General features: G+C 42.1%; 1 protein-coding gene across 8 annotated transcripts in view; it reads right to left on the bottom strand.

Moving 5' to 3' along the window:
- The window catches only part of ARHGEF28 (Rho guanine nucleotide exchange factor 28), a 309,928-nt gene that overhangs the window by 183,440 nt on the left and 101,725 nt on the right, over positions 1–24,763 (bottom strand). For 6 of the 8 annotated variants that reach the window (XM_022595023.2, XM_089908998.1, XM_089908999.1 and 3 more), the window contains 2 exons: positions 4,200–4,347; positions 1,188–1,481 (listed from right to left, as the gene is read on the bottom strand). In XM_022595023.2, coding sequence (XP_022450731.2) covers positions 1,188–1,481; positions 4,200–4,347 — 442 coding nt within the window. Of the gene's footprint in view, positions 1–1,187; positions 1,482–4,199; positions 4,348–10,422; positions 15,688–24,763 lie in introns of those variants that run through there. The other 2 variants (XM_089909001.1, XM_089909003.1) reach the window with 2 other exon arrangements.

The following is a 24,763-nucleotide window of genomic DNA, read 5'->3' as shown; positions in this document are numbered from 1 at the left end:
CTTCCTGAGCACCTGTTATGTGCCAAGCTCTTTGCTAGGTCCTTGGGGATGATGGTGAGCAGAACACACACCATCCACTCCCTCAGGAAGCCCACCCCTTCATGCATATCAGTCAGCTGCCACACAGCTAAGTGCAGCACATGGGACTCAGGCACGGATGACTTCTTTCATCCAAGGGCTTAAGAAATAAGAAACATCCTTAAGTGCCAGGAGAGTTTAAGTGTAACCCTAATCAAGGAAAGAAATGGAGATCCTCTCTGATTGTGGCTTATGACCTTATGATTGATTCTGCTTAAAAAAAAAAAATACCCCTTTTACCTAGAGTAGTTCATTTAATCTTAATCCATGATCAGCTTTAAACCAACCTGTAACCAGAATTTATCAGGAAGCAGAAACTCTTAAAGACAGCATTATCCCACCACAAAGCTAAAGTCACAGGGAGAATACAGAAAAACAGCAATAGTACATGTTTGTGCCCAATAAAATACAGAGCAAAATTCTATCTCCAATAAAATTACGTTATTTGTCATCACCATAAGTAGTATCTGTTGAACAGTGTAGCCTCATGAAGAGTATGAGCTTATATACAACATCTATATCTTTGTTCACACAGATTCCAAATGGTTTTAAGAGTCTATTTAATGATATTAAGAGTCTATTTAGTCTTATAGGAAAGAAGGGGCATCCAGACGTAACTCCAAAAGTTGGTATAAATATAGTAAATATGAATGCTGTCAGTGACACTGACATTTTCAAAGAGGTCAATGCATTGGTTACATTTCCTGCATGGCCACACTTCTTCTCAGTGTTCCACAGAGTTGGCTGCATGTTCTTCCTTGCTCAATGACTCTACCTATTTGGAAACAGGACACCAATATCCCCTTCTTACAGCAAGAAAGCATACCAAAGGAAGCGGAGCCACAGCCCAAAGCAGCTGGCTCAAGAGCCTGCCACAAAGAAACAGTCCTTCCCTCCTTGAGGAAAAGCTCTTCACCCCCTGGAACAGAGTGGCATCAACCAGCCCAGAGATGAGTGGCTCAGAATGTCAGGGATCCCAGATTGAACAGTGCAAGGCTCAGGTCAAAAGCAGACAGGAAAACCCACCCAGGCAAACAGGCAACAAATTGTAAGGCACATTTGAACTTGACATAGAGAGGAGACATTTTAATTTCCTGGTAAGGACCCACCTTCAAGTGAAGAATTTCCCAGGACAGTCCACCCAAGAGGCAACTCCAGATGGGTCAGAGCCAGCACGAGCTCCTCGTCCAGAGCAGGCAATGCTCCCGCCGTCAGGGCAAATGGGGTCAGCAAGGTCTGGTGGCTACTGGCTGTGAGGCGATCGGCTTGGGTGACCAGCAAGCGAGCCAGCCTGCAGGCCATGTTGTCCACATAGGTCACGGAGTCAGAGCCCATGGTCACAGGGGAGTAACCTTCCGAGCAGAGGCACACAGACACCGTCACCGTCTCCTGAAGCCTGTGGCCTGGATGACAAGATAGTGAACAGTTCACCCAGAGTCTGCAGAAGATGCTCTCCCAGTGTCCAAAGCTTTGGCCTGAGTATACCACACGCTCCAGGAGAGTAAGGCAGAAAGGAAATGCGGCCAATTATCTTTAAATGCCGCCAAGCCTGTGGGTCCAAATGAACACTGACCCCATCTTCTTCCAGTGACTCCTGATTTTCAAACTGACCTTTATGAGCTCTGACCATTTCAGGGCTGCTTTCCTATCATTACCACTGTTATTCGGCATAGCTTCACCTTGTACTTCTACCCAACCATCAAATTCAAGTTTGTCGTCTTAAAGGCCTTTGCCCTTTCCTGTTCTGGCATTTCCTTCTGAGTCATATGTTTTTATATATTTATTTAGGTGATAGTTTTATAAGGTAGCACCACGAAGTTACACAAGTTTACCCTAGTTCCTCAGAGTTCTTCTGAACGTGAGTAGGGTGGGTAAACACTTCTCAACAGAAACATTATATATACTGTTCATTGGCCCACCACCACTTCTGAGAATGGCTTCTCTGTCTTGTAGATGTTCTTAATACTTCTGTTGGGTGGTCGCCTCATCCTGCTCCCCGCCCCTCTCCTTACACTCCATTTTACCAAGGTTGGTGAACTTCTACCCAGGTATGTTTTTATGTTGTCCTCGGCAGAATGTCCACCAAACCTCTGTGATCATGATATTAAAAGCCGGACAGAAGAAGGGCTAACATTCAGCCACCACTGGCCCCCAAGCAAACGGCTAATGGGTGCGAATCATCTTTGCTCTGCCTTATCCTCCAAAGCTTTTCCCCAGAAGCTACGCTGCCAGGCTTCAAGGAATGAGAGCGTCCCAGGTTCACCAGGCAAGAGCTACTGCTACTGTCACATCATTGCCTTTTTAAAGTGGTCCAATGGTACAGCACAGAGTGGAGCCCCTACCCCCAGACCACGCACGTCCACTGTACACTACAGAAAACTGTTGTACCTACTTCGGAAAGGTACCCTGGTAAAGCTGTGTCCAGGAAAATGTAAGATTCAGAAATGTGGAACTGTCTGCAGTGAGTTTGTTAAAATCAAGGTAAGAACCCTCCCTTCTAAGCAGGCCACAATATAATCATAAAAGATTTTCTGTAACACACAAGGAGTAGGAAGGAGGTTCACCCCTACACGCAAGTAAAGAAAAAGACAAAAGTTTTGATGTTAGGAGTGGCGCTTTAGTTATTATTTTTATTCTTTCTCTTATAAGAGGCTGATAAAAAAAAAAGAGAAAAACCAAGAAAACAGGGCCAAGCTAAATGCAGCAAAAACATCAACGTAAATACCAAAGCAAAAGGGAGAGGCAAAAGAGACTAGCAGCAGGTATAACTCTGTGCCATTAGTGTGGTTTGACTTTTTTTCTTGTGAGGATGGGAGTTACTGGGCCTGAGAGAGAAGCGCTTAAAATTGCCCAGGGCTTCCCTGGTGGCGCAGTGGTTGAGAGTCCGCCTGCCGATGCAGGGGACACGGGTTTGTGACCCGGTCTGGGAAGATCCCACGTGCCGCGGAGCAGCTGGGCCCGTGAGCCATGGCCGCTGAGCCTGCACGTCCGGAGCCTGTGCTCCGCAACGGGAGAGATACAACAGTGAGAGGCCCGCGTACCGCAAAAAAAAAAAAAAAAAAAAAAAAAAAAAGATTGCCCAAAGCCCCAGAAATTGCACAATAGATTGATTCAGTGACCAAACCCAGGTAGGTCTTAAAGGTCTTTGTACATCACTACAATTCTCTATGTCTGTGTTTGCATGTTTCCTGTCTTCCTTCTTCCCACATGCAACAGATATACTACAGAAGCACTTAGAAACATTTTTCTTTTAAAAATGAGGCCAGTCTTACCTATTAAAAAATTGAAGGTTCCCTCTATGATACAATTTAAGAAGGCCTAAGAGACCCACAGTTAAAACCAACCAATCAACAAACAAGAAAAACACCACAAACCCTCCTTTCCTGCAGGTAATGGCATCTTAATTGCACCTTTAGTCTACAGCTTGATGTCTCAGATGTACAACCCACATGTCAATGAAAATACAAAACAACTGTACCTGATGAGGGGCTGTTACTTCATGATAACACATTAACACGATACATTAATTTGTCATCTGTCACCGTGGTACTTGAAGACAGCTGGGAGAATTACAGGTTTCAGAATGTGAACATTTTGGGGGTGGGAAGAGACAGTTCTGGAAGCTGAGATCCAGCAGGGAAGTGTCTGGATGGACATGCTGCTAAGGAAGGAACCCCTGCCACCCAAAGGAGCAAAGCAGGGAGCAGCTGCTGGACTGACCATAGGAGAATGAAGAAGAGAGAATGAAGACCACTGTCAAGTATCTCAGATCTGCCTGAGCTGTCCTTGGCCATGGCCCCGGGACTGCAGGTAGCAATACGAAGACAGAGCGTCTCCTCCACGGGATTGCATCCAGGGCACCCCCAACCTGGAGGGTAAGTCTAAGTTGGGCTGCTCAGGGAGCTGCAGACACAGCTGGAAGCGGCTCAGGCGTGAGATAACCCAGTGTAAATGTTCTTCCTTACATACACATACACACACACTCACACACACACAAACGCACAAACACAAACACATTCTCGCACACACATACGCTCTCACTCATACACATCCCACCTTGGAGCACCATGAAGGTGCTCACAGACAGGTTTTTCAATTGCACAATAAAAAGGACACCTCACCTGGAACGCTGGATTGGAGAACGTTATCCTCCGTGCGCTCTGCAATCACGATGTGTCTCTGATGAGATCCGTTATAAATGAAGTAAAACTCGGCATCTTTAGGAAGATAAACATTTTTGCCAAACTTCGCACAGACCGTCATCTGCCCCTGAAAAATGAACAAGTCAAGGTATCATCACACTTCCTCGTCCTGGCTCTAAGAAGCCACAATAAAAAGGGCCCCGAGGGCTTCCTGGTGGCGCAGTGGTTGAGGGTCCGCCTGCCGATGCAGGGGACGCGGGTTCGTGCCGCGGAGCGGCTGGGCCTGTAAGCCATGGCCTCTGAGCCTGCGCGTCCGGAGCCTGTGCTCCGCAACAGGAGAGGCCACAGCGGTGAGAGGCCCGCGTACCGCAAAAAAAAAAAAAAAGGGGCCCCGATACAAAACAGGGTCCTTTGTAATGTTCATTTGATGTGGGCGAGCCCAAATATCATGAATCCTTCTTCCTAACAACAATGTTTTGGACGACAGGGCGATGTTTCCTGATCTATTTAAGTATGCGTGTCAGAGCTGGTTTGTTCCGTTTTCAAAACTGAAGAAGTTAGAGCATACAAAAGAATTTCTTTATTTACTAGATGTGCAATTATGATACTTGGTTGTATTTTACTTCCTTTGAATTCCTACTACCTGATGAACATCATTGCTTGTATTAATTTTTTCCTGTACCTGAGATACCACCATAGTATAAAGCTTCAAAATAACTATTCTTAGCCATGTCCTTACACTGTACTGGACCACAGTGGCTTGTAAGAACCTTAATTAAATATTCACAAACATTGCCAAATAAACAGCACTATGTGATCCAACACTTGCTGTGCCCTTTCCCACTGGTTTGTCTTCTCTGAGGGATTTCTCTGTCTTCTTTCTTATCTAGCCTGGCCTCACACTTTCTCTTGAAAGCTTCTGGTTGGCACAAAGCCCTGCTAAATATCCTGGTCCCAAGGAGAGGAGCTGCCAGCCTGGGTCACTGAGGCACACTCCGAGGAAGGAAGGAAGGAAAGAATGAATGGGCAGCAGGCTAATGCTCCCCAGTATATCATAATCCAGAGGCGGTGTCGGGCCGTTCAATAAGTGCTACAACCAAGGCAGCAGTGATGGATGAGCCTGCCAGATTGTCTGGGGCCTGGAAGGCGTCAAGGGTTCGGGATGCTCCCTCCCCTCAACCACAAAAAGGCAATACAAAGGGGGCCTCCAGGGAGCAGGTACATACCACCCAGCTTGTGGGAGTGGCAGGAAAATGGAAACCAGGAGGTGGAAAGGGTCACCCACTTTGGAGGGCCTCCAGAGCTCAGCCCAGTGTGGAGAAGCATCTGGGCTTTTGTGTGCTTGCCCAACAAAAACAAACCCACTCTTCGAGAGTTCCTCAGCCCGTGACAGGACAGAAAAGCGAACACAGAAAAGCCTCCACAGTCTCCTTAACATCTGTTTGCCTTTGATGATAATTAGAATGGTATTCCTTAGGATATCAAGAGGTAGGTCAATCAAGGACCAAAAACAAAATCAGCGTGGACCTCCTCTTTCCAGTAACTACATGGTTGTTCTAGCTAAAATTTTAAAAATAAACAGGCTATGTTTCCCTAGTGGTTTGCAATCCATCACACACATAAAACATCATCTTGAATCCTTAATAGGAATAAATACACGTTGTGGAGTTCTGAAAAAAAAAAACCAGTTCACAACTTTGAATTGTCCTTTCTGTGTGTGTGTGTGTGTGCGTGCACACACACAAACACATAATCAATAGAAAGTAACATGCCAAGGAAAATCTACCATACAATAGCTTCCAAAAAAAAAAAAGAAGTTCAGGAAGAGGATCTGAAAAGCAAAAAACAATAACAAACGTCTGACATGACAGACAGAGGAAACTTAGATGAGATTCCATTTCCTAAAAACAGAAGAACAGCTTGCTTTAGTCATGTTCCCGGTTTCAAAAGAGACTGTTAATTATCCACGGACAAAATCTGAACCGACCTGTTGGTGATACATTTTTGTAATGCTAGAAAATAAATTGTATAAACAGATCAAAGTTTTCCACAGATTACAAGGATATCTAATCTGTATCTATTCAAAACAACGATCATATTACTACTTGATTTGGTTAGGTGAACCAGGACCACAACTTATGAAAGTGTTTGCAACCCTTTTCAATGCAATACAACTCCAAACAGGAGAGTTTTATAATTCAACCATGCCTCCCTTTCAAGACCATACCAGGCTTTATATTGGTCAAAGAAGATAAATAACAGTCAGGTCAGAAATAAGACATGGCCATTAAAGAGAGATGCTCAGAAGTCTTAGCACTAAGAATAATATTCAGCAATAAAAAGGGTCTCTCATTTGCTAATCACAAAGAGATCAGAAAGATATGGTGAAGAATATTATGGGAGGAGGAGGGAGGGGATGATACAGAAACGAACAAAGAGGCCCAATGAGATAGAAAGGGATGGGGGGTGGAGTGGCAGGAGAGGAAGACAGGGAAAGGAAATATGAATATGAACAAGAACGTTTTCATTCAAAAAAGCTAGACAAAGCTCAAAGGAGATTTAGATAAAGCTACCAAGAAGACCAGCAGAAGGAATGAGCTTCTCATCATGTGCTGAGGAACAAGCACAGCATAAATGATAAGGCACAGGTGACAATTTCTGACTAAGATTGAGGACTTTCTAATCACTGTGGCCATTCAAAATCTACTTTTCTCAAAAGGCCACTAATTTTATTAATGGCAAAGATAAATCCCAATGTACAGATTTCCAGTGTGTCGCCATCATTTCCCCATCTGGATTTAATTGCATACTTTGTTTTAGGCAATTGAAAACTATAAATTTTTGTAAATGAATGTTGGCATCAATATCAGAATCATTCTGCTTCTATGCAGAAAAAATAGAGATGTGTTATAACCTTTCTGTCAATTCACTATATTCCAAATTAAAAAAAAAAAACAAAACACTCAGCTACTTCACTGAAACTCCTGGAAACAATAAGAGGCTTATAGGCAAAATGATCTTCCCAAATTAATCTGTAGATTTAATATACTCTAATTAAAACTGAAATTAAATTTGTCAAATGAAACTCAACAAGCTTACTGTAAAGTTCATCTGGAAGAATAAATACACAAGACTAGAAACAAAAGTTTTGAGAGAGAGAATAATGTTTGAGCTGTGGGGGGAGGGATCAGACCATCAGAATTCCATGGCAGAATTTCCTGCCTTGGAAATTATGTAATAATAAAGGTGGCATTTCCAATCAGTGGGGAAAGAATGAACTACTCAATAAATCATTCTGGAACAGTAGCTATCCATCAGGAGCAAAAACATTCTTCACACCAAATACTTAAATTCCCAATTAATTCAATATTGAACTTAATCCATAAGTGCATAAAATTAGAAAACTGTCTTAAATTTTTCATTTTTGAACAAAATGATAGCAATTAAAGATATCTAAATTTCATCTATACTGACACCACCCTAGTTTATCAACCTTTTTTTATTTTTCCTATTTCCTTCCAGTCTTTGTTCAATGCACAGCTAATTATTACATAGTTATACTCATGGCATAAATACACATATGGTTGTACTTTTCACCTATCAAAAGCATTTTTCCATGTTGTTACAATTTTTGGCACCATTTTAATAGCATTCCATCAAGTGTCTGATGTTCCATAATTTACTTAATCATTACTTTTCTACATTAAGGGTATTTGTAGCTTGCTAATATTATAAAAAAATACTACAATAAATACTTTCATGTGTATTGTTTTTATGCTTTAAATTACTTTTTTAGAGTAGAATTCCAGAAATGAGGCCAAGAATGGGCACAATTGTCACCACTGCTTTCCAAAAATGTATCGACTTTCATTACCACCTGTGCTGGTCAAGAGTATCATTTTCATCCCAACTTTGCCAAAACTTTCTTTTTTATTATTTCCTAAGTTGACAGATAATAAACAGTTCCTCATTGATTTAATTCATAGTTTTTCCACTGACACTGAAATTTATTGCCCATTTTTATCAAAGCCTATTACTAAATGGTACCAGCAATGTTAGTGGCCTGATTAAATTTTGCTTTAAAGAATTCTAGTCTTCCCTCTTCTATTTACATCTAAGTTCACCTTTGCCATAGGCAGGTCAAAATTTTCACTTTCCCAAATGAACCCATTGAGAACAACATCAAAATCATCCCCTTTCCCCTATTACTTTCTTGTGCCCAAATCAAAAGCACCCAAACACTCCTGTAAAACCACTAAAGGTCAGGTAACACGGAAAACAGGAATAACTAAGGTAGAAAACTTAACTAAGTATAATCACACTAAATATCTCTCAATATAAGCACAAACACAAAAAAATTAGGCAAATTAAACCAACATTTTTTACAATCAAGTATCCCCCTAGAGAAATTCTACTTGTAAAACGCATCAATAATTCTCAAAGATCAAACCTTCTGCTGAAATGCTGTTATCATGTATGGATTTCACCAAAGAAACCAAAGAGGTATTAAAGGTATTTGCCACCATAAACTATTTCATCCAACTCTCCCAGCTCCTCTTCCAATGGCATTTAAAATGGAAATGGGCAGTGACCTTGGTGTGCATATTCTAAATATTTTTTCATTTATCTACAATGGTCTCTAATTCAAGTTCTCTAATACCCTGAATAACTTGGTGGCTGTATTATCTTGATCACTGAGTATTCTTGTACTAATGTTCTCCTTCCTTCTCTCCCTTTCTTCTCTCTCGCCCTCTATAGACAATGTATCTGTGTTTACTTTGTTAATAACAGCGTCATTTGCTGGACAACAACCTTAACTATGTAGTTTCTAAAATACCTGGCATGACAGGCAGTAAACAAATACTATAGTTTCAAATGATGACAATGAGAACAAAGTGTGCATCCTTTTATAGTGAGGTTTCTTCATCTGTGGCCACAGAAAGAGTCCATATGGGTCTCAGTTGGTCTGCGAGCCTCTAAAAATTATGGGCAAAACTGTTTATGTGCATGTGTGTCCAGTTTTCTAAGGAAAGGTTTATGATTTTTATCACATTCTCAAAGGCATCCAAAGATTCAAAAAATGTTATGAACCACAGTTTTCGTGGTAACAAACAAAAATGGGAATTTAATAAATGCTTTTTATTGATAATTGTCACCTTTTCATATGACAGTAAGACTGTTCTGTTTTCTAAGGTATTCTAGTACTCTACACAGCCTTTATATGGGATGATTTTTTGACAGAAGTACAATGAAGGTAAATGCTAACTGACATTAAATATTACAATAAATGTTTCCTAATACATGCCATTAAGACCATTATCATAATATAAATATAGCACTCTAAGTGAACTATCAAATTTGATTTTTTGTTTTTAGTATTGGAATCTTGACCTCTTTATAGTAACCAAAAAAAAAAAAGAAAGTTAGTAATTCTACCTAGAGACTCCTCTGCAGAGTACAGTGTGTTGAATGTTGTAAGATCCTTAACAAATACATTTTAAAAAGATGCACTGTCCCATGTCATAGGTAAGTGAATAAAAGTACAGGTACCAGTTAGTACCAGCACTAACAGGATCCCAGAGCCAGATGAACAGTATTGGGCTTCTTGCTTTCTGCCCCACCCTCTAAGTTATACTATCTTTACATTCCTCAAGCAAAATTCCAAAGAAAGGGCTGTGGGCACAAAATTTTTTATTTCTAGTTACTGTATTCAACTCAAGTATTTCTTTAAAACAAAGTTTGAAAATGCAAAAATTATTTCCTATATGTTGTGTGCACATATTAGATATAAATGCATATCTGTAGACATACATATATTATTTTATACGAACGGTATATAAAGTGATTTCTCATGTATTTTCTCATCTTATTCCCACAATAATGTCTGGGAAGTATTATGATGATTTTTATTTTATAAATGAGAACACTGATACTACTCTCAGGTCCAGTGTGTGGTAAAGCCACAAATAAATCTAGATCTTCCTGTTTCAGGCCCAGCACACTTTTCTCCCCAACATGTCATGGTACAAACAGCAAGTGCTCAGGTATTAATTGATTTATCTACATCTTTACACTTAACTCAACATTTATTTTATGTACTGAATACAAGGATTCTCACCCTGAAACCCATGGGTAGATGTGGGGTTGAGAGGGAATGGGAGGTAGGAGAAATGTTGCTTAATCCCCATGAAGATATACGCACAGTTTTAAGCGTTCATCTGGGGAGAGTGTCTGTCTTTTAACCAGAGATTCCTAGGAGGGTACAAGGAGCATATGATTCAAAAAGGTTAAGAGCCGCTGATTTAAAGCATCTTTTGTACAGTGTAAAATATAAAGGTCATTAAAATTTACTATCCAAACCAAATCTAAGTCAACAAAATTCAGTTGAATATAAATTGGTTAGATCCAGGGGAAAATATCACAATGTCATTTTTTTTAAGGAAGGTAAACCAAAACGAGCTAAAAGACTTATATGTTTCTTCAGAAATAGCCTTTGGGGTAGGAATGGCTTTTTTTCCCAGACAGGATGAAATAGAACAGAACAGGCCAACATTCCTGCTGATAACAAGAAAATAAAGACTGAAAAATTAAAAGTAATATTCTTAAAAGCATCAGAAAACTATGGAATTGAGAATAAAATATAATAAAAACTCTGGAAAGGGCAGAACCACTCTGAGAGGTTACAGAAGCTAGAAGACAATGGAATGGTATTTTTAAAACAATGAAAGAAAGTAAGTGATGACCTAAAATTCCCCACCTAACAAAAATATTCTTAAAAATGAAGTTGAAATTAAGTGTTTAAGACACATACTGAGGGAACTCACTGCCGGCAGGTCAGCACTAAAATAATTACTAAAAGAACTTATTCAAGCAAAAGGAAAACGATCTCAAACAGAAACATGAAAATACAAGAGGCAGTGAGGGGACTTCCCTGATGGCGCAGTGGTTAAAAATCTGCCTGCCAATGCAAGGGACACAGGTTCGAGCCCTGGTCTAGGAAGATTCCACATGCTGCAGAGCAACTAAGCCCATGGGCCACAACTACTGAGCCTGCGCTCGAGAGCCCGTGAGCCACAACTACTGAGCCCGTGTGCCACAACTACTGAAGCCCACACACCTAGAGCCTGTGCTCCACAACAAGAGAAGCCACTGCAGTGAGAAGCCCATGCACTGCAGCGAAGAGTAGCCCCCGCTTGCCACAACTAGAGAAGGCCTGCGCGCAGCAACGAAAACCCAATGCAGCCAAAAATAAATAAAATTAAAAAAAAATAAAATTAAATAAATAAAAACACTATGAACTATAAACTTAAAAAAAAAGAGGCAGTGAGGCACAATGAAGTGAGTAAATATAATTAATACCTAATGTACAAAATAATAATTAAAATGTCATGGAGTGTAAAGTATTTGTACAACTACAATGTCTGACTACAGTAACATAAAAGGGAAGTGGAATTAGAGTATCTAACAGTCCTGGAAAAATCTTAAAAGTAATAACTTACTATATTTATAATATGTCAAATCTACATGTATGTTGAGAGTAACCACTAACAGAATAGTAAAAGAATGTATAGCTAACAAGTCATAGAGTAAAAAATGAAATAGAAAATAAATACTCAAAAACATAAGATAGGAGAAATTAAGAACATAAAACATGTGTCAAATAGAGAGTTATATGATAGATATTAATCCAACTATATCAGCAATTATATTAAATATAAACAGACTGACCCAAATACAATACTGAGACAGTTAGGTATGGATTTTTAATTCAATAACAGTTACAATACCTATATGTTGCTTACAAGAGACACGCTAAAAATAACACAGAAAGTTTAAGTAAAAAGATACACTATGCAACACTAACCAAAAGAAAGCTAGTAGAGCCAAAACAATATCAAAGTAGTTTTTAAACCAAGACATATTACTAGAGAAAGAGGAACTTTTCATCATACAGTGTAAGTTAAACAAGATGATACAGTATTAAATCTGTATGCACCTAATACAGACATAGCTTCAAAATATATAAAAGAAAATCCACAATCACAGTGGGAAACTTTAACATGGCTCTCTCAATAGCTGATAGAACAAGCAGACAAAATTGACAAGGATATAAAACATCTGAATTACACAATTACCAAGATTACTAATCAAAAGGAGTAATTACCATAAATTAGATGTATACAGTAATATTTATTAAAAAGCCATCCGTTATCCAAACCTCTGCCTTAAACTCAGTTAAACACAGACACAAGCATAAAAAATTCTTGACGACTTTCACATTTGGTGAAATGATTCACCACTATAGAATTGAAATAGCCTTTGTTTCTGTAACACAGCTAAACTGAGTGAAAAACAATTCATGACGAAGGTCAGTAAATGACTCTAGATTCCTCACAAGACCAGAAGCAGGCTTTAAAAAGTTGCTTAGCTTACTTCCTTTTAAAATCACTAACTTACTCACAGATTCCATAAAAACATAGAACTCCTAGAAACTGAAAACAAAAACTGATACTTCAAGTACATCATAGTAGGAAATATACTGAGTTGGATATAAGAATACTTAAACTATAATCTCTACCCTTCCATTATCCCAATATTTCTTGAGGGATAAATGTCTTGCACTTGGTTCCAAAACAATCAACTGAAAAAATTAAGAATGAAGCAAAACGCCATTTAATAGTTGGATATCAGTGGGGATTTTAGTCAATAATCAACCGAGTGTGAGTTATCGCTGAGACAGCCACCCAAAAATGCTAATTCTGCTCAACCCTACACTGAAGAAAATCTAGTAAGTTCATTAAGAATGGTTACGGTCCAGCTCTTCTCTATACCTCTCAGACATACCTGGGCCATGGAATACTTCATTAGAAATATAGACAAAACTGACAACATGTTCAGAGGAAAGTGACAAGGATGCTGCAGGGACACAGAAACCATGCTGTCATATGAGGAACAATTGAAGGAACTGGGACTGTTTTCCCAAAGGAGAAAAGACTCATGATTAAACGGTCACTGTCACAAATATCTGAGGGTCTGCCATGCAGACAAGGGATTACACATGTTCTGCAGGCCCCCAGGGGAACGCATAAAACAATGGAGGGAAGGACAGGGCACAACACAGAGTTCAGTTCCACAGTGAGAGCCTTCTAAGGATCAGAGATGTCCAAAGGTGACTTGGATTACTTCAGCTTAGGAGGAGTAAGCACTACCAGGAGATGGTGGCTTTGATTTTTGTTTTTGTTTTGCTTTTTTGTTTGTTCGAAGAGAATGGGGCTAACTATCTAGACTTGAAAGTCTAGAATTTGTCACGCCATGTATATAATTCTACATTAACAGCTTCAATATAAAAAAAATGGGAGGTCTAGATAAGTGGTGTTTGGGACCTGTTTAATTTCTCCCTTATTTTTCTGCTTTGGTTTATTTCCTAGCTCCTTGGATAGGTGATTAGTTTATTTTCACTCCCTGCGTTGGTGGTCTCCAAACTGAAATCAGGGGAACCAAAGGTTCTAATGGAGGAATGTTGGGACTTTACAAACTTTCCTTTTAAATTTCATTTTGGAAAATATGGTTTCAATTATATTTACATCTAAAAAGATTGCATTCACTTAAATGTATTATCTACTAAAATTTAATACACTGGAGAAGACTTGAACTGCTAGGTTAAGTCACTGCTCTCATTGAATTAATAAATGTAATAAATTTGAAAAATATAGCTATGATGAAGTTTGTATCAAGTTTACACATCATTCTCCATAATACTTTGTGTGGGGGGAAAAAAAAGATTTCTCCTTCAAAAAATAAAGTTTCAGCACCTCTATTTAGGGTCTCTAAGGCCCCTCTGACTCTAGGACACCCTCTGCTATATAGTCTATATTGGAAAATAAAGTCCTATTAGCTCATTTTATATTTCATAGCTCAAGCTTTACATTCACAACACGGTAAACACTACGTTTCCCCAATTTCATATTCAGGTTGAACCCACGCAGACAGTAGTCTCACATGGTTATTTCTAACATTTGAAGTCTACAGATTTATGTCAAACCAAATGGTGTCTGAAGGTCAGTGTAGGTCAGCTGACAGGACTGAACACACCATACCAAAACCAAGACTACCAGGAATACAAGGAACCTTAAGTCGCCATAAATTGACCTCTCCTAAACAAAGAACTGTGACCTGCCACCTGTATTCTTATTTCAGGGTAGACCACAGAGCTCCTGCATTCCACAGGAAAACCCTCTCACGAGGGCACAAAGGAAAGGAGCCCTTTGCCCCTCTCATCTGGCCAGCTGTGCCAGAACACCCCTTCTAACCTCTATCCCTAATGCACACAGGCACACACTCACGCACACACGCAGAGAGAGACACACACACAGGCCATTCTTAAATAAGAGCACGGAAGATTCTGCAGAGTAATGACCCATGCAAGATAAAAGAATCAGAGAACCCTCACTAAAAGCAGCACAGGTTCAGAAATTTATAAAATATACAGCTGAAAGAAACTCATCTGGATCAAAACCCTGACTTCACCAGTGAGGAAACTGAAGGCCCACAACAACAGGTGACCTGTTCTGGGTCCCATCACACAGCAGACCTCAGGCCAGAGCCTATGTCTTCACCCTCCATCCAATCCTCTTCCCACTGCTCCAAGCTACAACCTCTGACCCCCAACTGAATCCTACTCCTCCCCGAAGGACTGGGAAGAATCTTTATGGAAACAAGTTAGGATCAGAAGCAAACTCTCCCGACGTCCCCTACCCCCACTACATCCATATCCCTCCATCCTCCTGTCTCTTCTCTTCCTAGACCCCCATCATCTTTGTTCAACCAAAGAGCGCTCTCAGGGCCTGCTGCTCTTCTCCTGACTCTTTTTCTTCTCAAATCGGAACAAATGCAGGTAAAAGCCAGCTCAGTCACAGAATGGAAAGCATGAAGCCACAGAAACCGGAGAAGCAGGACAATGAAGAAAGAGCATCCAGAGACCGAGATCAGCCTCAGCTCCCACAGACTGGATGGGAAGCGAGGAAAGAAACAGACTCAAAAGATGAGGGCTCAGTGGGGAGGGAAAGGAAGAAACAGCGGCAGGCTGAGGAGGGGTGACAGCGGAAGAGGACAAATGGCTAGAAAAACAAAGCAACGTGGAATTTAATTGAAAAGGGCAAGAAAGATAGAAAATAGATAAATGAAAACGAGCAGAATACAGACAAATACCCACCCTACCAGGAACTACAATCTGGAAACACCTTTGTAAAAAGAAGGGAGGTGGAGGGAAAGACCTAAATTTTGGTGCCCGCAAAGAACATTTCATCTGATCAAAATCAAGAACTAAGGGCAAAAGAAACACTCCAGAATGTGTATTTTTGTGACACATCATAAAAGGGGGAGGGTGTGTTTTCAAACTACTCACATCCAACTACTTGCCACACCCCCACTCTAGTAATTCCACCTTTCCTATGTCATGTACAACAATGAAGGGAGAAGGGAGGACACAGAGATTGCTTTCCCATTCTCCCTTAGAATCAACAGTGGCTTTAGAATGCAAGAGCCCCTTTTTCTGGCCTTGTCCTTTTTTGCCCCTTACTTAGGATTCTCTCTGAATCTTCAGGTCAACTGTTCAGGGTTCTCAGCCAGTGAAAAACAGTACCTACATCCAGAACTGCCATGTTGGCTTCATCAGAGGTACCATTCAGCCAAAAGTCTATTGGAGTCTCCTCCCTCTTCCTTACTTGGCACCGAGTGCAGCAGGGCCAGCACAGCATTTGGAGCAACACACACAGAGAACCAATCCGAAAAGGCTGAGCATGCAATTAATCTTGTTCAGAATAATACCTTCCATTTCCCTAGTGCTTCCCTGTTCACAAGGCGTTTGTGCATGCTACCCGACTTGAACCTCACAACCCGCAGAGACACAGACAGATGAGAGACTGGCCCGTGGCCCACCAGGTAGCCAGAACCAGCCCCTGGTCTCCCCATACATTCAGGCCTTCATTCCAGATATGTACTGAGTGTCGACTAGGTGCTGTGGCTAAAACAAATCACCTACCCCAGGGGTCCCCAACCCCCCTGAACTGGGCCGCACAGCAGGAGGTGAGTGGCAGGCGACCGAGCAAAGCTTCTTCTGTATTTACAGCCGCTCCCCATCGCTCGCATTACGGCCTGAGCTCCGCCTCCTGTCAGATCAGTGGTGGCCTTAGATTCTCCTAGGATAGCAAACCCTACCGTGAACTGCACACGCGAGGGATCTAGGCTGCGCGCTCCTTATGAGAATCTAATGCCTGATGATCTGAGGGGGAGCTGAGGCAGTGATGCTGGCACAGGGAAGCGGCTGCAAATACAGATTATCATTAGCAGAGAGGTCTGACTGCACAGAGACCATAATAAATCAATTGCTTGCAGACTCATATCAAAACCCCATCAGTGAGTGGCAAGTGAAAACAAGCTCAGGGCTCACACTGATTCTGCATTATGGTGAGTTGTATAATTATTTCATTATATATTACAATGTAATAATAATAGAAATAAAATGCACAATAAATGCAATGCGCTTGAATCATCCCAAAACCATCCCCTCACCCCTGTCCGTGGAAAAACTGTCTTCCATGAGATGAGTCCCTGGTGCCAAAAGGGTTGGGGATCGCTGACCTACCCTATCATTCTAGTGGGGAGACAGACACAATGAACAAATAATTAAGCCCCTGATGTGTGAGCGATTAGGAAGACCCAATAAAAATAAGGCGGGGTAAAGAGAGAGATGTTTTACATAGGACAGTAGGAGGATATTCTAACAGAGACCTGAACAGAGTAAGAGAGTGAGCCTTGCAGATGTGAAAGAGCATTTCAGGTTGAGGGACCAGCAGGGGCAAAGGCCCTGAAGGGACATGTGCCTGGAGTGTTTGGAAAACACCAAGGAAACCTGCTGGTTGAAGCAGAAGAGGAGGGAAAGGGGAGGCAAGGTCAGGGGTAAGGAAAGGCCACTGTAAGGACCTGGGTGTTAACTCTGCAGTGGGAAGCTGTTGCACAGTTCGGGGTAGAAAGGTGACAAGCTCGGAACTTCATTTTAAAAGGATCGCTCTGGCTGCTTTGTTGGGAATAGACCATGATGGGACAAGGGGGGCTGAAACCAGAGAGGCCCACTGCAGGAACACGGGCAAGAAACGACTGACATTTTCTGCCCTCTCGTGGAGGTTCTTCCAAGAGCAGGAAAATGCGCCCGTTTCCCAGGAGACAACACCCTTATTCAGCTCTGCTTACCACTGACTGCAGCAGCCCCAAAAGCCCTGTGCCACTGAGAAGATGGGGCCACAGGGCAGAAATGGACACTTTCCATTGTGTGAAAGTAGGCAGTTATTCCAGGGCCCTTGTGAAAGTGCTGGCCTGAAACCCCAGTCCTTCCTTCCATTTCTTACAGATAGATGATGGACGGACGGGAGGAGGGGAGAAGGAACTCCCATTGACCCCTCTGCTGGCATTTATCAATCAGCAAAAATTCAGATGACCAAATAGTGCTTACGGTCAAATGGCTTTTCAATCTGATCATGAAACAGCTTTGATCATTCGCTAACTCTAACCCAAACTTCTGTGGTATATAAACTTCTGGTTTTTCATAGGGCCAACTATAAACATTCGATGGACAAATATAACCTAATATGCTTTACAAACCTTACTGTGACAGAAGCCTAGTTGCAGATACTCCACCATCGTTCAAGCCCCCACCATAAAGATTTTATTGAAGTCATCTCAGGAAAAAGAGTCAGACTTTGTTTTAACTCACAGTGAGCATGAAATTTCTCACTCCTGCACATGGAAATTCAATGTGAAAACAGTAGTATTTACCGATTTATTCACTGAGGTTGCTTAGGAACCCATAAGGATAAAAATGGCCATCACAGGATCCCTTTGTGTTTTAATTTATAGTATCGGGCATTTGAATGTACCAGGCACCATGCTAAGTGAATTATCTCATGAAATCCTTACAACCACCCTCTGAGGTAGAAACCATCACCCCCATTTCACAGATGAGGCAACCGAGGCTTTCAGAGGTAAAGTACTCTGACCACAGTGATCTGGAGCAGATTCAGGTGCAGGATCTGGAGGTTCAAGCCCGCCTCTGCTAGGTAGGCTCCGCTCCCCACCTAACTCCTGGCACATCCTGCCACTATGCTCAGCACTGCAGTCACCGCAGACATAACTCAATGGGGTCTTAACAAGCTACATATGAATGTACTTTGAGCACTCAGAAGAAAAGCCTCGTGTTCAAGGAACATGAATATTGTGACCACTTCTGAATTATTTTATTCTCCTTTCTCCCTTCATACAACAAATACCTGATGTGTGCCAAGCACAGATGGTAGGAAGAAGACAAGACCTGACCCTTACCTTCACAGAGCTCGTGGTCTGGCAGGCAGAGAAAAGCTTAAACACCCAAGTTAGGACCAGGGGTCCCTGCAGAGATGGGTACAGGAGTAACCAAGTCCGCCTTGCAACACTGGGAAAGTCTTCCCAGAGGATGAAAGGGACTTTGTCAATGGAAGGGAATTCCAAGTAAAGACTGGGTATAGAACAGTTCCTTGGAGTTTACTGCGGCCGGAGGTGGAGAGCAGGGCCAGAGGGGAAGCTGGACATGAAGGCAGAGGCCAGCTCACAGAGGGCTTGGGGGACAGGGATTCACCGGAGGGATTCTGAGCAGGGGAGGGACACATCAGATCTGCATTTGATCTAGGGGACAGAGGTGGTCACACCAGAAAGGACCCTGTGGAGGCTGGCCTTTCTTGGAGTACAGTCTCTTTCACAGTACCCTATGGCTCCATAATTTCTAAAGGGTACTTAAGACAACCCTAGAAGGTAGAAGAACATGGGTTTGGGTCAACACGACTGACCAGGTAGACAAGAGACGCTGGTCTGGTACTGCTTTAGAGCGAGGAAGGCAAAGGTTAATTGTGAGGGTTAAGGCAGACCTGGGTTTCAATCTCAGCTGCCTCAGCTACCTAAACTGTGAAATGGGGATAAATACAGAACCAACCCATCTTATGGGATAGGTAGGACTAAATGAAGTCAAGTGTATTGATACTTGCCCAGCACCTAACACTTAAGTGCTTCATAAATAAATTAACTAGCTGTTAATATGATAGTACTAAAACCATTATTAGTTAGCATTCTTAGTTCACTGAAGAAACATCTGTTGAATACCTAATGTGTGCGGAACACTTTCCTCCATTTGGAGGTACAGTGTCCTCACTTTGCAGATGCGGATGGTGTACCCAAAAGGCTAAATTATTTCACCAAACCTACTGTGACCCTCTCCAATTCCTCTTAGAGGCGGCAACAGGATCCAAATAAATGTAGAAAGGTAAAATAAGCTCTATACATCCATTAAAAAGATTTCACATTTTATCAATGAAAACTCTCTCTACTTCAAAACAGTCTTCCCTCTAAACTGCAAGGAAGAAAAAAAAAAAAAAAAAACTAAAGGCATTTTTGTCCTAAAGATAATTCACTCTAACGGTTTGGCAAAGTAATATCAGCTATTCATTCTTCTGGACCTGGGCGCTACTACTGTCTGTTTACAGGTCAACAAACAGAGCACTCATTTTCGAGGATCTCAACCAAGTATCTGGCAAACTCTGGGTCTCACGGGACCTAGATTTGCCTTTGCCACTGACCTATCCTTTTTTGTCTAGGTCTAGGCAGTATCTAACACACAGACAGGACTCAAAAGGTTAAATTAAAAGAAAGTCCACCTCTGTAAAGCAAAAGAATCATTTCATGCTGTTTGTTGATTCTACTGTGATCTTTCATATACCACTTTTTTCTTAATCCAAAGTAAGATAGTTTCATACTCCATTCATCAAGTATTAAGCCCTTATTAGAATACATTCCACACACTGTTCTAGGAGCAACAGAAGCATGAGTGAACTGAGCAAACCCCTGATTGCATGGAGAAAATATCAGATAACGCTGAATGATGCCAAGTGCCTAGGGAGTTATTTTAGACTGGGCAGTCAAGGAGACCTTTGAGAGGCAGGGCATGGAAGCTGAGATTTGAATTGCAAGATTTGCAAGAAGAGAAAGGAATAAGAATGGAGTGAAAGGGAAGGAAGCAAAGAAGGATAGGTCAGTGAAGAAAGCCAATCTGTTGGAAACAATCAATGAAGGCTTTGTCCCTAGGCCCAAACACAGGTCTGAAGTGATGGGGAGCTGCTCCAGCACCTTACACTGGGTAACAGGTAAGTAGGAAAGTAAATCTGGCCACTGTTAACAGAGACACCCTGGAAGCTTGTTGGTGTAACACAATAAAAGTTCATTTCTTGCTCACATAACAGCCCCATGCAGATACTGCTGCTTGGGTGACTCTCCTCCAAGTAGCTTTCCAGGGACCCAGGTTCCTGCCACCTTGTGGCTCTGCCCCCGGCAACACTTGGCTGCAAGTGACCCTGCTCTATTCCAGCCTGAAGGAGAAAAGAATATGGACCACCACAGCTGTCCAGGCTTGAGCCTGGCTCCCATCTCCTGTCCCATTCCATTGGTAAGGCCTCAGCTACCGAAAGTAACTGGGAAATACTGTATAGCTGTGTGTCCAAGAGAAGGTTTGGTTATTGGCTTAATCTCTGCCACAGGCTCTGGCACAATGAGTGATTCCTAGAGAACATCTAAGAGCTAACAGTGTCACTAAGTCCCAAGTTCAGTTTAATGAAAATTGAATAATACCACACTTCAAAAAAAAAAAAAATCTAAGAGAGGCAAGAGATGGGGATTGTGTTGAAAGTAAATGATGGCTAAGCAGTGCCATCATACTCACATGGCTATTTTCTTTTCTTTTTAATATTTATTTATTTATTTATTTAGGCTGCACCTGGTCTTAGTTGCGGCACACAGGCTCCTAGTTGCGGCATGCGGGATCTTAGCTGTGGCATGCAGACTCTTAGTTGCGGCATGCAAACTCGTAGTTGCGGCATGCGTGTGGGATCTAGTTCTCCGACCAGGGATCGAACCCGGGCCCCCTGCATTGGGAGTGTGGATTCTTACCCACTGGACCACCAGGGAAGTCCCCCACATGGCTATTTTCAAAAGCACATTCTGCCTGCCCCTGTCTGTGTGTCTTTGTCTCTGTCTCTCTCTGTCTGTCTCTCTCTCTCTCTCTCACACACACACACACACACACACACATGCTCTCTCCCTCAACAATTTTACCCCAAACATAGTGCCAAAAGTTATACTTCTGCAAGTGCCCCTTAATTCAGGGAAAAAAAAGGAGCTGGGAGAGAACAGCTTCATCAATAAAGAATTGCTTACATAACAAAGGAAAACTGCATTACTTTAAACGTTGTTCCAAATGATAAAGGAGATTTCTGACACCGAACATTAAATCATGCCACTTAGGTATTACCCCGAAAGTACAGCACGCACAACTAATGGATGCTAAAAGTTTTCCAGAGGTACACGACTTTATAATTTACCTGTCAGAGAGGCACAGCATTAATTCTCATTCCAGGACTACTCTATCCTTTAAAAACAACAGTTCAGGGCTTCCCTGGTGGCGCAGTGGTTGAGAGTCCGCCTGCCGATGCAGGGGACACGGGTTCGTGCCCCGGTCCGGGAAGATCCCACGTGCCGCGGAGCGGCTGGGCCCGTGAGCCATGGCCGCTGAGCCTGCGCATCCGGAGCCTGTACTCAGCAACGGGAGAGGCCACAAGAGTGAGAGGCCCTCGTACCGCAAAAAAAAAAACCACAAAACAGTTCAAAGAGGAGTTCGCTAGCCACGTGGTAACTGGGGGCTCCCCTGAAGTACATGACAACACAGAAACCTGCCAGCTACTCTGCTGACTGTGCCAGTGTCCTCAGTGCTTCCTCAAACCCAAATGAACACTCAACCTTCCAAAAGATCCTTTCTCTGAAAAATTCTTTAATAGCCAAGCAAAAGCATGCCCCCAAGACTTATGATGATTTGTGTTTTTAAAGACATCTGGCTAACTGAAGAAACCCTTAACTGAGAGTAAGCCCTGAAGTTATCTCATTCCTAACAGGATAGACAGACTGTGTTTGGGTGTTTTTTTTTTAAAGTTTGTACCTCTTAATCCCCTACCCCTCCAATGCCCCTCCCCACACACACTGGTAACCCCTAGTGTGTTCTCTATACTCATGGACAGACTCTGCTTTTTAACTGGTTATACCCTCCTTCCAAATTACACACCTTCAAAACCTTTTGACCATATAAGGAAAGCACATGTAACTCTCCCTAAGTCAGTGTAAACATGTTCCCAATAATCACAGAAATTAAAGCATTCCCACTGAAACCCAATTTGCTAAATTTTGAGCATACGGAGCACACAGTTGCTAAAAATGGACTATTCTTGTCATAGAGAACATCAAGAGTTTTCTACAGTTCTGGATGAGAGATTTGCAGTATTTTGTTTTAAAGCTTCAAGGCAAGGAAGGGGAAAAAATTAAAGAATTTCAACGGATTACTACAACAAAAACAATCCAGTTCAATCATACGAACTGTTCCAAAGACATCCAAGATGCTGGTCTTTAACTGTTTGACAAAAGACTCAACACGGACTAAAAGATCAAAAGATTCTAAACTGGTGCTTAATTTTTGGGGTAACCTCAAGAATTGATTTCTCTTTTTCAAGCCTAAAGTTTTAAACCACTGAAAACATCAATCTTTAAAGAAATTCCTCTTCATAGCAGATACTTTTAACTCATACTGATAGTAGGTTACGTCCATTATAAAGTCAGCAGTCCACTGGAATGTGTTTTCTGAAAAAAATACTTTCGTTTCCTTTATTTTGCCTAAAAGGTACCTACTGATGCCAAGTAACACTGGAATCAGCAAGGTGAGCAAGATGTACACTGTACACCACTGTTAGGAAATACATTTAATCCTTACAATAACATTGCAAGATAGGTTTTGTAATTCCTATTTTATAAATGAAGGAAGTGAGACTCAGTACGAGTTAGAAGGTCACGGCTGGGATTTGGATTCAGGTCTATCTACTGCTTGCTACTATTTCAAGATCAAAACAATTATTATTGCATAACTGGTTTGTAGGTATTTACGTGCCCAAAGAAAGACAAGCCCCTAACTCCTGAAGTTCCTCTCTGAAACTCAAAATATCAGCCCACACAATTTGGGTGAAACTAGCTGTTTACTGTAATGTGCTCACCTTACTGAAGAAAGGAGAGTATCTGCCTCCATGATAACAGAAAGCAGCGGCTCGCCTAACATGTGATCAGTGACTAAGCAAACGAGAAACTGAACACATTCTGACCATGTACTGAAATAAAGGGTGAGGCTATAATGAAGAATACAAATTAAAGGATGATGATCTAAATGGCTTTTAGAAACAGAAAACCTGGAGAGTGAAAAATTTCCAACAGTTATTCAGACTGTTGTCCTACAGACAAGAAGACCCAGCCAACCAATCTGAATATTTCGATCGGTTTGACAGTAGATACCTAGAGTGAATACTGCAGCTCCCTGAAGCAGAATCTGCAGACAGTCCTCCTTTACCCCAGGGGATATATTCTTGAAAATACAACCAGCACTGTGCATGGTCACCCTCATTATTAGAGCATCACGTATCACCATCCCTCCACTGATCTGCCAAGCCCGGTTCTAACTGCTTTCAACACATTAACTCATGTGATTCCACAAGGAGCCTTCAAGGTAGGTGTTCTAGTATAATCCCCATTTGACAAATGAGGAGAATGAGGCAGGAGTGTTTAGATAACTTACTCGGGGTCACACAGCCTATGAGGAGGCTGAGCCAGGCAGTCTCTTTTTTTTTTTTTTTTTTTTTTGCGGTACACGGGCCTCTCACTGCTGTGGCCTCTCCCGTTGCGGAGCACAGGCTCTGGACGCGCAGGCTCAGCGGCCATGGCTCACGGGCCCAGCCGCTCCACGGCATGTGGGATCTTCCCGGGCCGGGGCACGAACCTGTGTCCCCTGCAACGGCAGGTGGACTCTCAACCACTGCGCCACCAGGGAAGCCCCAGGCAGTCTCTTAATAGCTAAATCCTCAAACAGATGCCGTTCGGCCCACTGGCAATCCCTACATGCTCCTCCCCTGAGGCCAAGACATGCCTCTAGCTGCACATAATTGTGGGTCAATCTCACCAGGTTGTGGCAATATTTATGAAGCCCTATATAATGTCCAGGGCTTTCTGCCATTTCCTAATTTTCTGCTTATCTTTCTTCTCCAGTTCTTTGACTGCACCTTGAACTGCTGTAAAATTCACATTTTAACACCAAGCACCATACTCTTCTTTTGTTTCTGGGGGCAAGGTCACACACCTTTGGTCAACCATACTGCATCAAAACTGCTCCTTTAGGGGCTTCCCTGGTGGCGCAGTGGTTAAGAATCCACCTGCCAATGCAGGGGACACGGGTTTGAGCCCTGGTCTGGGAAGATCCCACATGCCGCAGAGCAACTAAGCCCATGTGCCACAACTACTGAGCCCACGTGCCACAACTACTGAGCCCACGTGCCACAACTACTGAAGCCCATGCGCCTAGAGACCATGCTCCGCAACAAGAGAAGCCACTG

Source organism: Delphinapterus leucas, chromosome 3 (genome assembly GCF_059928025.1).
Source record: "Delphinapterus leucas isolate spDelLeu-1000000601 "Yukka" chromosome 3, BTC_Dleu_Yukka2, whole genome shotgun sequence".
NCBI lineage: Eukaryota > Metazoa > Chordata > Mammalia > Artiodactyla > Monodontidae > Delphinapterus > Delphinapterus leucas.
Note: the sequence above shows the minus strand (reverse complement) of the source record. Positions and strands in the feature narration are given on the sequence as shown.